Below are 18,056 nucleotides of genomic sequence, written 5' to 3'. Positions count from 1 at the left end.
TGTACAGTGCAGGTCCCAGTTCTATGACTTGGACAGAAAGATTTATCTGTCTGTGTAGAGAGAAGGTTGGGGAGGTCAAGCCAAGTGATGAGCTAAACGACATGTCTTCCTCCTGCACCTTGCAAGAAAATTCGCTGAAAGTTTCATTCAATATGTGGATGAAATAACGTTGCCAGTGTCCAGTAGATATAGGGTAAAGGCCAAAGTAAATCATCTTAAAGAGAACAATGTTAATGCTGATAGTTGTGTGATAGGTTACTGCAGTTTATAAATTGGGCTATCAATGAAGTCACTCTGTTAGATTTAAATAAATTTGCAGTGACATGCTGTTTTCCAGCCAGCTGATCTGTGTTCCTTTGGTGCTGTGATTGATCGTTATTGGTAAGATTAATATTTTCACTAACTCCACTCCATTTGCTTGATTTCATACCCTCTAATTTTTCTTCGCTCACCACCTCAAACGTACATCACTGTGAGTAACAGCATGTCTGATACAAATAGGCGTGGATTCAAATTCTGGTTGTGATAAATTGCTTAGTTGAGATTTTTTCCTGGGGTTTTCCTTCAACTCATTAAGAGAAAATGCACTATCGATCTGGATCCTGACTCATTTTGCTGGTATTATCACCTTCATTTCACTCAGTTGCCCCTGGGTAACAACGAAAATGTTTCTCTCGATATTTTAATTGTTTCTGGTTCATTTTTTTGCGCTGATTTCAAATCTGTAATTATTATTTCTGAAATGATAACAGTTTCAGAAATATAACGATATTCATAATTATGTTTCTTCTACGTTGAAGCATGACTTCTAGAGGTGATTGCAGAAATCCATCGGGCTCTTTCTGTTACGATTGTGGATATTACATCAGTACAAAGCAGAAGAAGCATAACATAAGATCTGGCACCAAATATTATAAATTTCGCAATGCTTACTTTGAAGTACCAATACGAGACCAAGACATTTCATGGGCACCACATGTGTGCTGTGATTCCTGTAATACAACTTGGGAAGAATGGCTACGAGAATTTCGGAAATGTATGCCTTTCACTGTTCCCAGAGTTTGGAGGGAACCAACCAACCACCATGACAATTGCTACTTTTGCATGGTCGATATGTCATCTTTGAAAAATTAAAAACAACCTGCACTCCCATTTGGACTTCTTTATGCAGAATCTAGGTCTGAAGAACATGGAAAACGATTCCACCAAGACATGCAAACTATGGAATTGTGATATAAAGGAAAACGGAGTACAGCCATGATTTTTTTTGCTGTCTTTTTTTTCTTTTTTCCCTCTTTTTCGTTTCTCTTTTTCTATTTTTCCGCTTTCTTAAACTAGTACGTATACAACACCCATGCCAAAGGTGGGACTCGAACCCACAACCTTTCGGGCCTAATGATAGAGACTTGCCGTGCCCCTACCACTTGACCCATCCAGGTCGGCTTGCACGCATTGTAGATGGGAGACTATGTGTGGGGTTTGGTCAGGGATAGAAATCAGCAACACAAAAGGAAAGCACGATCACATCTGCATTTCTAACAAACTTAATTCAAGACTGTTATTGTATAAATATGTATTGTCCATCGTAAACATTATATTATGTAGTCATTATTCTTTCTGGTAGACCTAATAAATATGCATATTACTTAAACATATACAGTTAATTTCCCAAAGAACTATTGATGCTACATTGAAAATACTGATATTTCTGAACTCAGCGTGTGTGATTTATCGATATGAAACCAAAAAACCAGGAGAAACAAAAAGTTCCTCAAAATTTGTTACCCAGTGTAATCATCGCATTTGGTAAAGCATCATAAAATAAACCAATTAAAAACATCAAATCGCAGACCACTCAAACTAAGGTGGGGGGGGGGGGGGTTGTTGCAAAGTTTCTGCATATCACTGTGTCATGCCTATTGAACATTTCATAAGTTAATAATTACTGATTCATAATTTAGCTATGTAAAAGTATGCTGCCACGGTGGCCTAATGCCTAGAGCGTTGGACTTAGAGATCCACAGTGTACAGTGAAACTTCCCAATCGCGGACACCACCGGGGAAAAATTAAATGTCTGTTAATGAGAAGTGTCCGCTGTTTAGAAAATCGTTAGTATGTACTGTATACAGTACATTAAAATTTCTCATACATATTCACCCTTCACAAATATCAGTAAGTTTACTTTTCCAGTCAGATGCAATTTCTGGATCAACAGAAGCAGATTCACCACATACACTTTCGTAGAAAATATTGTGTCATGACTGAAACTTGTCTAGCCAACCACCCGAAGCTTTAAATTAGAATAGCCCAACTCTTTTTCAATTTCTAAGGCTTTCTTTCTAATCAAAGTCCCAGATAAAGGCATCTTATTTGCCACATCAGCAGTGGCGTAGCGTCAATGTAAGCTAAAAAGCTCAGCTTCCCCAGTTAATAATAATTTCATAATAAACCTGCAGTCTATGGACAAAATTATTTATTAATTTTAATAGAATTTATATTAAGCGTTAAATATTGTGATGCGGCAGTTCAGGATGATTTGTGATGCAGCAGTAAACAAGAAGCCTGCACACACCAGCTTCCAAGCAGACTGGTTTCTTCACTCATTCTTCTGTGTAACCCACCCCGCAGATTTTCATCCCTTTCTAACTAAACTACCCTGGTTGCAAGGCTAGCAAGAAGCTAACTTCGACATTGAAATAAGTAGTTTCCGAGTTATCCCTTTTCGTCATTTGTGTTCAGTTGAAGTGTTAGTGTGCATTGTGGCTGATATAATAAATAATGAGTGAAATAACGGTTCCTGACACCAATTTACTTGAATTTTTTAGGACAATTCTATTATCAAGACTGACTTACAAACAAAAGTGTGATCTAAAAAACAAATGACCATCTTCCTTGCTGTCAATGAAGGAACAACCAAAAGACAGACGCATACTTACGTAATGATACTAATACTGTATCTATTGACCGTTAATATTGTAATTCCTCTAAATATGACAGGGAGTGAGCTAATGTTATACAGTACATATACGTGTCTATTTGTTAGAGATATGTGTAAACCGTTAAATCATATTTTACTACATACCATTTGAGGTCCTTTAACTCTATTAAATATAGAATATAATCTAAATTTAACAGAAGAAATACTGAAACCAGAAGTAAACACTGAAATACTGAAACAATTGTCTTTAGAGACAATTAATATTAGGTACCCTCCACAAAACTGGCTTCATTTATACACCGACGGATCCTTGATCTCCAGAGAACAAGGTGCCGGTGCAGGTGTTACGTGCTGTCTCTTCTCCCTTTATAGATCTCTTGGATATGGAACAACAAGTTTTGATGGTGAAATCATTGCAATAAGTGAATGTCTCAGGAATCTTCTATGCCACATCAATAAATTTAGGAATGCAGTTATATTGTGAGACTCCAAAGCAGCTATTCTATCAATCGTCTCTAAACACACACCTTCATCTCAAACAGCAGAAATAACTAAAATGCTCTCTCAATTAATATCATTCAATAAAAGAATTGTTTTCCAATGGATACCATCCCATTGTGGAATCCTGGGAAACGAGAATGCAGATGCTTTAGCAAAGAAGGGCAGCACTGCTACTTACAGACCTGTTACTAAATCTACGTATTACTCTGTGAAGTGATTTATTAAATCTACATACTTAGACGTCAACAAACAAAATTTGATAACTCAATCCCAAGGGAAAAAATGGAACTCCCTGCATCAAAATTCACAGTTAATTCCCGATTTACCACGAAAATCGTCTGTAGCTGCATTTAGATTGGCAACAGGCCATGATTGTTTGGCCAAACACCTGCATAGAATTGGAATATATCAGTCCCCTAACTGTCCATTCTGCAACTCAAACCAGGAAATGGATTCGGAATACTTCAAAATCTGTGCTTCAGTGGCTGGTCATGATAATATCTTTGAAAAATATTGGAGTGCAAGAGGTCAAATGACTTTATTGTCAAACGCCTGGCATTAGAAAACAACAACAACCATTTGAGGTCATGCCTTATTGGTGTTACTTATGAGGTTCCAGCCAATCTTCGACTGCTGACTTGACATTGACTACCATTTATTTTAAGACTATATTTTTGTAATACGTTTTCTCATATTGCATGAAAGACAACTCGAATTAGCTTCCCCTGCTCAAAATTTCATGCTACGCCACTGCACATCAGACTTCTCAGATCTCACAAAATGGTTCTTGTATAATAGGAAAATTTCCCTCTGCCTGTTAATTACATGTAAAGATGTTTTGAATGAAGGTTCGATGTCGTGGCTGAGAATCCATAGTGTCATTTGTATGTCAACTGAACGTAAAGAGACATGATTTTTCTGTAGTTGAGTGTTATAGATCTAAAGTTTATTTGCAGAATCGTTAGGTGGTTGCCTCTTCAATTTACCCATGAATATGAATAGGAAACCTAAACGATACAATGTTAATGTTTCAGATACAACACCTTGACAAATGAATGGAGTTACATGACACCCATGAGTACAACAAGGAGCCATTTCAGTACCACAGTGTCAAACAACCGTATATATTGCCTAGGTGGACATGATAGCATTCACTATCTGAATACTGTGGAGAAATTTAATCCACAAACCAACAGATGGCACTGTGTACAAGCAATGCAGGTCAGAAGGTATGGAGTTGGTGCTGCGACACTTTTTATACCTGTTATGAAGGAAACGGCTTACTAGCTTTATATACTTGGTCATAAATATTTCCATTAGTATATCAGCAATTAATTACTTTGGATTTATATAATTGGGCACTATTTATAAATAATGCAGGCATGCATTCTTTCATTCCCTTCTGAGGTATCGCATATGGCCTTGTTATCATCAGCAACAGTTTTTGTCTGCCATTTTCAAGTAAATACAGTGAATATAATGTATCACTTAACCAAAATCGGAATAGGATGGACTGGTAGCACTACTATAGTGGGCAAAATGATATGTTATTACTCCGCTAGATGGATAACTGACCTATTTTGAACTGGTTCTCAGTGAAGCCACAAATGCTACAGTGTTGCATTGTATAAAGTTGTTGTTGTTTTCTAATGCCAGGCGTTTGACAATAAAGCCATTTGACCTCTTGCACTCCAATATTTTTCAAAGATATTATCATGACCAGCCACTGAAGCACAGATTTTGAGGTGTTCCGAATCCATTTCTTGGTTTGAGTTGCACAATGGACAGTTAGGGGACTGATATATTCCAATTCTATGCAGGTGTTTGGCCAAACAATCATGGCCTGTTGCCAATCTAAATGCAGCTACAGACGATTTTCGTGGTAAATCGGGAATTAACTGTGGAGTGTATAAAGTATATCATCACATAACAATACCATATAGCCGATGATGATGTCGTCGAGTATTAATATATCATTAGAGGCAACTGACACGATGCCAATAATATTGAGTTATAATTTTTGCATTGTAATGTTTTTGTTAAATAGGGCTATAAAAATGCACAGACATGTTCAAACATTTTTAACAAGAGCTAGAACAGGTCACATTGTCACTCAATTGTACCTACACCGATTTCACATTTCTGATAATCCTACTTGTCTGTGGTGTAATAATCATGATGAAGATCTGGAACACATTCTTCTATACTGTCCATCCATAAACCACAAAAGAAGTAAATTAAAATCATCAGTACCAGTTACAGAAGACACAGCCCTGCAGTATATATTGACTACACCCCAACTCTGGCTACTAGCAACAGGCATCTACAATGAACACCGATCAAAATACCCCTCATTTCTCGTGAAAAACAAAAACTGAATAGACTACAGTGGACTATAGTGGACTTTATGTTGTCAGCAAACAGTTGGATACATTAAGAAGATTGATTGATTAAATATAATTTTTACTGTCCCTTAAATAATTTAGGTTTACAAGTTTGTTGCTGAAATTTCTATAATCAACTGGCGTTTTCTGAATTAAATAAATATTTTTTTTACCGAGCGACATGGCTGAGATGGTAATGATTGAGACTCGCATTCGGGAGATCCGTCGTTCAAACCTTGTTGCTAGTCATTCTGATGGAGGTTTTTCATGGTGTACCTTAGTCTCGAAGGCAGATGCCAGATTGGACATTTAAATACCGTGATTCATAACCATAAATAAATAAGCATAAACATTAAAACAAAATCTAAATCAGCTACATGAACACAAACCATCTATAACACACGACAATGGATATAGCAACTCAACGATAGTCAATGGCCTACTGGTATACTCAAAGATCCTATACACGCAATATGACCATAGATGTTAAATCGTATATAAACATACTTAAAAAAGGATGTCTTTTTTTTATTTTTTTACAAATATAATCATCATCATCACCATACAAGGATTAAGCCATAGGCTCGTTCCGGTTTCATGAAAGCTAGAATTGTTAAAATTGTTCAGACCATCTTCTGTGTGGGCGTCCAATATTTCTCTTTCCACAAGGTCTATAATTTAACAACAGTTTTGGAAATCTTTCTTTTGGCATTCTATCAATATGTTCTTTCCAGGCGTTCCTATAATGAACTATTCGATCAGTGAGTTTGAAAATATTTAATTCTTTTCTTATATCTTCATTTCGTTTTTTATCTAGTAGAGTATATCCTGCTATATTTCTTAGAAATCTCATTTCTACTGCTTCCAATCTTTGTTCTTGTCTCTTAGTGATCGTCCAACATTCCGATTCATACATTAAAATAGGAACAGCCATTACTTTATAAAATTTCATGTTTGTTTCTTTCCTCGTGTTTTTAAGGGTTCTTTTAATAGTGCCACACATCAGATTAAATTTATTTATTTTGTCATTAATATCTTCACTTTTAATATAGGATAAGTTAAAACCTAAATACAAATATAATGTGGTAGTATATGTAAAGAAAGTCCACAATAATTATCTGCCTATGGAAAGATTTGTTTTCTTGCTTATTTTGCGTTATGTCTGTATAGTTATGAATTGCAAGATACAACCATTTTTAGTCAAGTAGATTGTAATCATTACTTCATAATAACATCTGTTAAATGCACCAATTTCTCCTAACCATATATAATGCAGCGTGCATTTTTGCCGTGCATGGCTTCAAATTGAAGTTCAGAGTCAGCCATCTAGCGGACTAATAAGACATCATGGCTGATGGTTGGAATGCAAGTGTATGAGGGTTGTAGTTCCCAAACTCACCGATCCTATTCTGAGCTTGGTTGCGTAATATGTTTATGCAGGTGTGTGTGTGCGCACCTTACTTGTACAGGTTGTTAGAGAAATAAATGCAAATACAGAACATCCCATTCGGTTTCTGGTTTTTTGATGTTAGGATAATTTCTACAGGTTTATGGCTCACGCGTTCTCCAGACTTTATTGTGCGTGACCATTATTTACAGGAAGCTCTATAAAATAGAGTCTACAGGGAAACTCAGACACAAACTTAGACAACATAAGAACAGAAATTAGAAGAATAATATTGAAGGAGAAATTTTGGATGTACTCTGAATGAAAATTTTATTAAAAGATGTCGGGAATTTATGAATGCAGATGGAAACCACTTTGAACAATTTCTATAATACAGAGTAGTACTGATTACAGAATACAAATATTTATGTTCATGTTATTGCTAATAACAGTTGTATAACTAGAAATATTCAGGAAGTTATGAATTGATAATATCGCAACATATACCAGCCATGCATGCATAGCTTGTGCGCATGTTTTTAGCTGGTAGCTGGATAGAACGATCTGTATTTTGTTAGGTGATAAATGAAATCAAAATGAATTGAAAATTCCTTTGCAACTTTTTCCTTACTCTAATGTTTGTCTAGTATTTAGCAATAAAATACTGACTTATAACACTAAAGGCTGGTTCACAATAAACCGGGAATGGAAACGGCAACGAGAACGAGAACGGAAATATTGTTAAAATAAATGTATTTAAATGTGAACGTTCACAATAGTTAATTGTGAATCCTCACATTTAAATACATTTATTTTAACAATATTTCCGTTCTCGTTCTCGTTGCCGTTTCCGTTCCCGGTTTATTGTGAACCAGCCTTAACATATTTTTCGAACAAATTCTACATGAAAATATATATCAAGTTAGCATGTTTTTTTAAACAATTGCAACATTAAGTTCGTGAAAGATAGGCTGCCTTCAATAAAGGATAGTGCCTTTTTTTTTTATTTCTGACGATCTTCAACGAATCAGTTGTCCTCAGTTACTTTTCCTGGAAATCACATAAACATTTTCTTTGTTTACATGTTATTTTTTTAAATTGTATTTTTAGTTAATTGTAAATAATTGTTATTATTTATTTTAAGTTATTGTCAATGTTTAAGATTCTGTCTGTTGATTGATCATACCTTTATTTTGTAATGTTATTTATGTCATGTGCAAGGCTGTTAATCACAGATGGGCATCGTGCCTCACTTGAGAATTTGTGCCTCACTGACCTTCACAGAGCTTATCGCTCTGAGTGACATCATCTTCACAGTCCCCGTTCCTCCCTCACGTAGCTCCTAGGTGTGGGCAGATTCTATATCAATTTCATAAGCAATATCATTGGTGGCATAATGGCATTATCAAAGCAGTGTGTATGCGTTAGAAAACGATTATTTCATGAGAAATGGGAGGAAGAGTTTTTTTGCTGTTTAGAAGGGGAGAACATACAATGTATGTAATGCTCGAAAATCCTATTAGGCATTGATACATTTAATAAACAACGCCATTACTCCTTATGTCATAAAGAACATGCTGAATTAGAAGGTAAGACAAATTAAATGCTATTTCGAAGAAAATTTATGGTCTTAACATTTGCATAGTATACTAAATATGACATTATACCTTAAACACGCTGCATTAAAAGGTACGAGGAATTAAATGTTGCTTTTACGTATTATTTCCAAAAGGAATTTATAAAAAAAAATATCAAATGTGCGTAGAAAACGAAATATGATTTTCTGAAATTATTTTAGGTCGAGAACGTGCAAATCTATTAAGTAATCTTGAGAAACGCCACAATATTCAAGAAAATAAACATAGACAACGTGATGGAATATTATTGGCTAGTTACGCAATTTCTCACCTGTGATTTAATTCAATGATGGAGAAATAGTAGAAGAGGTTTATGATTAAAGCTGCCGAATTAATTTGCGAAATTGAATAAAATTTTCCGAGTCTCTCACGTTAACCAAGCGCTTTCCTAATAATTCGCCACTGACCACCTTAGCGATTATGATAAGGTGACACAGGTCAGAGCAGTTTATATTTCCCATCCTACTCTGCAGTCTCCTCTCCTAGTAAACAAACTATTTCAAATCGAGTGCCTCACATAACCGAAAATTGTGCCCATGTATGTTGTTAATACATAAGGACGTTACCCAGAGTCCCAGTATGAAGAAATTCATGGAATGTTTACACTAATGCTCGTGTTTTATTGATTTATTTTTCTTTTATCGTAAGAAAGCATTTATCATTATGTTGAAAGACAACAACTACCTCTTGTACTAGTCATCCTTCCACTATTACCCTCTTCAAGGTCATACAGTGTCTATTTTAACTCTTTGGTTTGTGTCGTATTCCAGTGAGAGGTCATTAACTGTTGGACATTCATGCTGTTTCGAAAAATAAATAGATAGACGTACTGTGTATTAGGAAAGTTCAGGATAATACAGAGGGTTTGGAATTGAACGGGTTACATCAGCTTCTTGTCTATGCGAATGACGTGAATATGTTAGCAGAAAATCCACAAACGATTAGGGAAAACACTGAAATTCTACTTGAAGCAAGTAAAACGATAGGGTTGGAAGTAAATCCCGAAAAGACTAAGTATATGATTATGTCTCGTGACCAGAATTATTGTACGAAATGGAACTATAAAAATTGGGGATTTATCCTTCAAAGAGGTAGAAAAATTCAAATATCTTGGAGCAACAGTAACAAATATAAAAGATACTCGGGAGGAAATTAAACGCAGAATAAATATGGGAAATGCCTGTTATTATTCAGTTGAAAAGCTTTTGTCATCTAGTCTTCTGTCAAAAAATCTGAAAGTTAGAATTTATAAAACAGTTATATTAGCGGTTGTTCTGTATGGTTGTGAAACTTGGACTCTCACTTTGAGAGAGGAACAGAGATTAAGGGTGTTTGAGAATAAGGTTCTTAGGAAAATATTTGGGGCTAAGAGGGATGAAGTTACAGGAGAATGGAGAAAGTTACACAACGCAGAACTGCACGCATTGTATTCGTCACCTGACATAATTAGGAACATTAAATCCAGACGTTTGAGATGGGCAGGGCATGTAGCACATATGGGAGAATCCAGAAATGCATATAGAGTGTTAGTTGGGAGGCCGGCGGGAAAAAGACCTTTGGGGAGGCCGAGACGTAGATGGGAAGATAATATTAAAATGAATTTGAGGGAGGTGGGATATGATGGTAGAGACTGGATTAATCTTGCTCAGGATAGGGATCAATGGCGGGCTTGTGTGAGGGCGGCAACGAACCTCCGGGTTCCTTAAAAGCCAGTAAGTAAGTAAGTAAGACAGAGGTACTGTGTAAGCTAAACATATAGGATTTTTGGAGAGAGCATAAACAGTAGAGAATGTCAGAATATATGAGGAATTTTTTTGTTCCTTTTGTTGTCCTCTGTTACTCAAAAAATATTTGCACTTTTTCTTTAATTCCATATACTGATCAAAAACATACACTTATGTGCTTGTGTACATGCATATTTGTGTGTGAGAGATTTGACAAGGAGAATTTTAATGAAAAGAGGTCCATGCAGTGTTTCTTTTCATTTAATAGACATTAAACTCTATGCGCACATGACATTTATGCAAATAAGTTAAATCAGTGAAGCAAGAAATGCACAATAACCTATATGAATAAAGTCTGAAATTCGGAATGTAACAAAACCGAAATTTATAAATATTGAATGACAATTTCATCACAGTCTAGTATATACAGTCACGAAGCTTGAGTTGTTGAGATTGCTAGGAACAACAGACTGTGCAGATACTATTTCACATTGTCTGAAATGAGGCGATAGTAGCGATCCTAGTGGTTAGCAACTATCTATGGATGCATATTTATTACATATTGAGCTTCGTGACTGTGTATACTAGACTGTGATTTCATGTTCAAATTTTATGTATTTAGACTAGACGGCATTTTGGAAGGCGGTTAGCTTCTATATGCACCATAGCATTTGTGATATGTGACGTCACAAGCTTGTACAGTAGAACCAATCAGAATCAGTCTATGACAAGCACTTCCCGAGTTCATTTGTTCACGTGCGAGTGTTTCAATACATTGAATAAGTAAAACTAACATTTACTGTGTGTATGTAAGGTAAATAAATGGAAGAAGAGACTGTAAAAACACAAGTATTACACAAGCAGGCGCGGAAAATAGTGTTTAAGGTGCATAATTATTTTAAAAACGTTAACGAGCAGAACACTGCCGGCCATCTTGATGCTGGGAGCAACGTTGCCAACATGCAAGAAACGACTGCAGAAGCATGTGGTGTGGGATTGAGAACCATGCAAAGAATATTGTTAGTGAAGGAAAAAGGGTTTGTTTGGTGTCATGCTTACAGTAATCAATGGCTAAGGTCATTATTGTCTTTTGATAATTTAAATTCTCTTCTGCTCTATTTGTATTACACGTGCGCATGAAGTACGATGTTGCAATGTTGTACGCTGCCATGCTTTCTTTATCTGTCTCTCTCGACGCAAATGCTAGCAGACAACCGCCTTCCGAATTGCCGTCGACTCTAGTGTAATGTAGCTTTTAAACTGGCCGTAATTTTGTTAATTTATAATTATGTAAGGAAAGCTTTAATAAATGGTTCTTACAATAGTGTACTATTTGAGGTTCTTTCAACTGATTTTTAGATTTTCATGTCAGCATAATCTCAATTGTGAATGTGGTAAGCTACCATTTTATTTCACTAAAATTTAATAATTTTCGTCTGTTGCTGAACTGCAGTTGACCACGAGGGTCCAGAATACAAAATAATTTTGCAACAATTGTATAGTTTAAACAATGAATTTAACAATCATAATAAATTAAGATATGTAAAGCTTTTAATTTCTGAAAAAAGAGATATAAGCAATATTGAATATTATCAAATATTAAGTTAACAAGAATAGTTTAAAATAGTAATTTGAGAAGTATAAATGCTGGTGAAGAATCCCTAAGGAATCTTTTATAGCATGAATAATTATTTCCTCGCAAGAAATCTTTTAAGATTTTATGTACAAAACCCATGCTTTGTTTTGTAATACTTACTAGATTGCTCAGTGGTAATGCATAAGATTCGCATTTGGAAGGTCCTGGGTTCAAACCCCATGATTGGCCAATCTGAGGATTTTCATGGTTTCCCTCAATCACAAAAGTAAATACTGGATTGGAAATTTACATTCATCACCGTCTTAATTATCATTATCATAATAATTAAAAATTGAAATCAGTTAAAATTAATACACGCGATATATTTTATAACGTAATAATATGTATGATAATAGAAACAGAATCACAATAATAGTCTATGGCTTTCTGATATACCCAAAGATCCTTCACATGCGATATGATGTTAAAGCGTGTGTAGGCCCTAAATAAAAAAAATAATCCCAGTGTTCTAGACATCATGACTATTGTTTAACAATAAAAAATGTTACTATGGTAAGAAAGAAAACATTTATCATACATTGCCAAAGGCAGAAGAGTTTTAAATACTTGAAGGATTTAAATGATTGAATGGGTAATATAACTTAACTAAACATTATATATTTTTCTTAAATGTTTCTGTTTCCTTGTATATTCTTCAAGATATCATGCAGTTCAAAGCTTATTGTCTGATAGTATAGCTTGTGAGTATACATTAACCGTTAATGCAGAGGAACAGATGCATTATAGGGGCCACCCATCACACATTATACGAAAAGAAGAAGGTCAGCAGAAGTATTGGTTCGATTAGCATTTTTAGTATTCGTTAAGCATTAAATGCTACCAAATTAAAAAATTAAATAAAACAATTTAAACAGTTTGTTACTACTGATGTGATTTTAGTCACTTTGTATTATATTTTTGGTCCAGGGAAAATATTACTGCCGTGATTTCCATTTTGAAGTAGGCTACAAGTCAACAATATAAAACTGTTTTTGGCAACATATTTTATGTCGATTATAACAACAATACATATCGATAGTAACATTCATACCATTCAACCAATAAGGAGATTGGCCCCTATAATGCATCTGTGCCTTTAATTTTTGTTGTTGTAATTACAGTATTTTTAATTATGATTTCCAATTGATCTTACAATACTAGCTAGATTCATAATTAAACAAGAAAAAGAATATGGGCAATATATTGAACTGTAGTATGTAACATTTTCATACCACACTGTTTATTACTAAAATTCAAATTCTGAGTTAATTGAGCAGCATTTTTTATTTAGGTAGATGGTGATTATATTAAGCCTCATTTTGAGCTTAGGCCTTTATTGAGGAGAAATAAATGTTAAGAAGCATGCATTGAGTTTCAAATGTACCTTCACTGAGTTGGGTCCGACAGTTGGTACTGACGAATTTGAGCATGCTGTTCTAACGTGGCTATAACATTTAAAAAATATGAAAATAACACAGGATTTGATTAAAACCATGCAATTTATTGGCATGTTATTATGTTTTGAAAATGCCACCTTTCAAGTGATCGCTCAGTATTCTACAGATTGTTGCAATCTTATTCAGAAATTATTCATGATAATGTTGATTCTAACCAGTGGTGTACGCAGAATTTTGTCAAGGTGGGGAGGGGTCATTATTAAAATTACATTTACCAGATCCGATATTTTAAATTTTTGTGTATTATTATTATTATTATTATTATTATTATTATTATTATATTACGGTACATTTATTAATATTACGCCTATAATGTTTTAATAGAAAATATTCATGAATATCGCTATAAAATCTTTGAAACGTAATTTTTTCACAGTCATTCAGTTTTTAACAAATTTTAACTTGTGTTTAATTTTGTATAATAAAAAATGCTTGTGTCATTATTACACTTACACAATAATTTTATATATATATATATATATATATATATTTTGTTGGGTTATTTTACGACGCTTTATCAACATCTAGGTTATTTAGCGTCTGAATGAAATGAAGGTGATAATGCCAGTGAAATGAGTCCGGGGTCCAGCACCGAAAGTTACCCAGCATTTGCTCGTATTGGGTTGAGGGAAAACCCCGGAAAAAACCTCAACCAGGTAACTTGCCCCGACCGGGATTCGAACCCAGGCCACCTGGTTTCGCGGCCAGATGTGCTGACCGTTACTCCACAGGTGTGGACTATATATATATAGTCAATAGTTATTACTATATGATAGGTAAAGTAAAAATAAAAAAGTAAAGGTATCCCCATCACATGCCATGAAGGCACTTGGGGGGCATGGAGGTAGAGCCCCATGCTTTCCATGACCTCGGCACTAGAATGAGGTGGTGTGGTCGGCACCACGCTCTGACTACTTTTACCCCTGGGAAAGACCCGGTACTCAATTTTATAGGAGGCTGAGTGAACCTCGGGGCCATTCTGGAGGTTTGGCAATGAGAAAAATCCTGTCACCACTCGGGACCTTCCAGTCCGTAGCCAGCTGCTCTACCAACTGAGCTACCCAGCTGCTGAGCTTGATGAATGAACTTGCATAACATAAATCAAAGGAAAAAAAGAGTAGATATGATAAAATGAAATTAATTAAGTTTCGGATTTTAATGTTGTTTCTTCTTGGAATTATGTGTTAATATGCTACAATTTTGTACTTCTGTATATTATTTAGTGCTATTTTTTTTTACAAATATGGCAGTTCCTATCATATATTTTCTCATCAACTAATGCAACTCTACAAGAATTATAACCTAAAAATTAAGGCATTCTTTTGTATAAAATGACTAATTATTATCTCAATCTCTTTTAATAATGAAAAAAAAAAAAACTATTTTTAATTAATGTTATTTCATGATGAAGGAGATCTAGATATTGCTAAAAATTTTTCATTATCGGTACTACAATCATTATCTGATACAATATGATAGGTAAGACACTTAACTTTGGAAACAATCAAATATTGAAATATATGTAATTTTTTTTAAGTTCATGGGGAAGGGTGTTCAAACCCGGTAACCCCCCCCCCCCCCCGCCTTGCATACGCCCCTGGTTGTGACGAATTCTGGCAGAACTGTAAAATGAAATCAGAGCTGCAATAATTAAATCTTGTAAAGGCACTGCATGAACGGCCAATACATAGTGAAAATGTGACACTATGACTATTGTGTGCTGTAGAAGCAGCTATAGTGTTTATTGGTCCCTACTTTTTTAAGATGAAAATGAGAAAGTTGTTTATAGGGAATGGTGAAAGATACTAACAGAGATTTCAACAAGACAGGGCTACGGCCCATACTGCCAGAGAGAAATCTTTTCTCTGAATGTTTAATTTCTCGGTTTGGCGATATCGGCTGGCCAGCTCGATCCCCAGACCTTAGGTTAAGGTAATCCCTTCACATGCATGAAGACACTTGGGAGCATGGAGGTAGAGCCCCACACTTTCTTGATCTCGGCACTAGAATGAAGTAGTGTGATCAGCATCTCGCTCCAACTGTTTTTTACACCCAGGAGTCTATATCTGTGGAGTAACGGTTAGCGCGTCTGGCCGCGAAACCAGGTGGCCCGGGTTCGAATCCCGGTCGGGACAAGTTACCTGGTTGAGGTTTTTTCCGGGGTTTTCCCTCAACCCAATACGAGCAAATGCTGGGTAACTTTCGGTGCTGCACCCCAGACTCGTTTCACCGTCATTATCACCTTCATTTCATTCAGACGCTAAATAACCTAGATGTTGATACAGCGTCGTAAAATAACCCAATAAAATAAAAAAAAACACCCGGGAAAGACCCAGTACTCGATTTGAAAGGAGACTGAGTGAACCTCGGGGCCATTCTGGAAATGTGGAAACGAGAAAATCCCATCACCATCTGGGATCGAACCCCGTACCTTCCAGTCCGTAGTCAGCTGCTCTACCAACATTAAAAAAAAATAATTTGAAGTTCTTTAGTCCAGATCAAGTACTGCACAGAAAGTAACAGCTTTGAAATTTTCAGACCGTGATTGGTAGAAAGAGGTAAGTGTTACCTGCATCTGTTTGCTCTGCTATTCTTTGTGTACACATGACGCATTTCTTTAAAAAAAAGTAAGATAAAATTCCTGATAGCTTGGACTACAGTTCACAAATTCAATTATTGTGTCTAAATTAATTTTATATTGGATAATTTATATATATCACAATATTTTTCACTCTTTGCATTCACTTCTACCTAGTAGTGGCCGGTGATCGAAATCCTCGGTGAGGCCAGATGCAACTAGTTTAAGTGCCTCCAATAGGAAATGTTTGTTTATGATATTAATTATTATTGTTATTATATTATTAATATTATTACTGTATTATTATTATTACTATTAATGAAAAATAATAATTTCACTCACCAAATAAGCTGTTATGCTCTGAGTTTCAGTGTGATGAAGCATCCCATATTATGTGTTGAAATTCTCCTTTCTTTCTTTTCTTTTTATTTTTTTTCCTTTGACAGCAACAAACAAGGCCAAGAGAAGTTTATTTTGCATCACATTACCACATAACCATTTATGTTGCCCATACCAGGATGCAATAGAAACTCGCGTTTTAAGAGTATCTGTCAGAAAAATTGTCAGCGATGTCGTGGGTATCTCGGTAGTCTCTCTCTTTATTTAAAACTTCCTTTATTTCAGTATTATTTCTTCTCGAAAAAGGATACTCTAACAATGAATTAACTACATCAGCATTATTTCTCGCATTTGTTTCTGTTTATATTTTCCCGAAATATATAACACTGGCTCAGATTCACTACTGTACTACAAAGTACAATAGTAGAACACCCTCGCTTATGTCATAAACTAAGACATAAGGGGAGAGAATAGAGTGGTCTCTGCCTGCCAAAGAGCTGGAATTTTGTTATTTATGGCCTATGTGGGAAGACAAGTCACCACTGCTATTCCCACCCCACTCTACCCTTGAGGCCGGCCCATGGATGGGAGAAGTGAAACCTGACCAGGCCAGACAGTGTTTTAAGCGCAAACTCAAAGCCCGCGAAAGGACATGAAATGCATAAGCCAGATCCGGCACGAGCGATTCTGGTCTCAGGAACAAATTTTACTGCAAAACAGGTCTATATACATCACAAGCCAGACCCGGCACGAGCGATCCTGGCCTCAGGAACAAATTTTACTGCAAAACAGGTCTATATACATCACAAGCCAGACCCGGCACGAGTGATCCTGGCCTCAGGAACAAATTTTACTGCAAAACAGGTCTATATACATCACAAAGTTTTCAAATGCTTCTACAGCGATATATGCTTCATTCAAATAAATAATACATTATATAAAAACACAAAATTTGATTTCAGCTAAGCCAAGTGACTGAGGCCCGGCCTCACTTGCCTCAGTCAATCAGCCACCACTGCTTCTACCTACAATGTGTGGAATATTAGAATATTAACCTTCAAACTCCTAGTGAAAAAAAAAAGAGCTGTTCAAATTATCGCGAATTGCAAATTAGTGAAGTTCGAATGGGAGGAGTTTCACTGTATAATGAAAATCAATTCGGAGAAACATACAATGGAAATTGATAATACAACTGTGCTTTGAAATATCGGTTTCAGTTTTGTTCTTAAAAATGTAAATAATGTTTCTTAAGCAAAGTTTACTTTTCTTATACCAAAATAGCAAATGTTGCAAAGGAGTGGTAATGTAATCAATCTCATATTCGTATTATGCTCCCCAGAAAATCCAGAATATCAAATTGTATACGATTATAAGCCTCCTGATTTTCTTTCTCCCTTTGGGAGTCACTCCATGGGGTGTTATGGTGAAGTAGAATTGTCCTTTTTTTTTTTTTCATAGCAAAGAAACGAAAAAA

General features: G+C 35.5%; 1 protein-coding gene across 1 annotated transcript in view; it reads left to right on the top strand.

The window, feature by feature from the left end:
- Positions 1-7,325, top strand: part of LOC138703704 (kelch-like protein diablo) — a 40,807-nt gene extending 33,482 nt beyond the window's left edge. The window contains exon 10 of the mRNA XM_069831811.1: positions 4,475-7,325. Within this exon, the coding sequence (XP_069687912.1) occupies positions 4,475-4,727 (253 nt within the window). The 3' untranslated portion in view covers positions 4,728-7,325. The remainder of the gene's footprint in view (positions 1-4,474) is intronic.
- The last annotated feature ends 10,731 nt before the right edge of the window (positions 7,326-18,056 follow it).

This window comes from Periplaneta americana, chromosome 7 (assembly GCF_040183065.1).
Source record: "Periplaneta americana isolate PAMFEO1 chromosome 7, P.americana_PAMFEO1_priV1, whole genome shotgun sequence".
Taxonomy (NCBI): domain Eukaryota; kingdom Metazoa; phylum Arthropoda; class Insecta; order Blattodea; family Blattidae; genus Periplaneta; species Periplaneta americana.
This window is presented reverse-complemented; position numbering and strand designations above follow the sequence as displayed.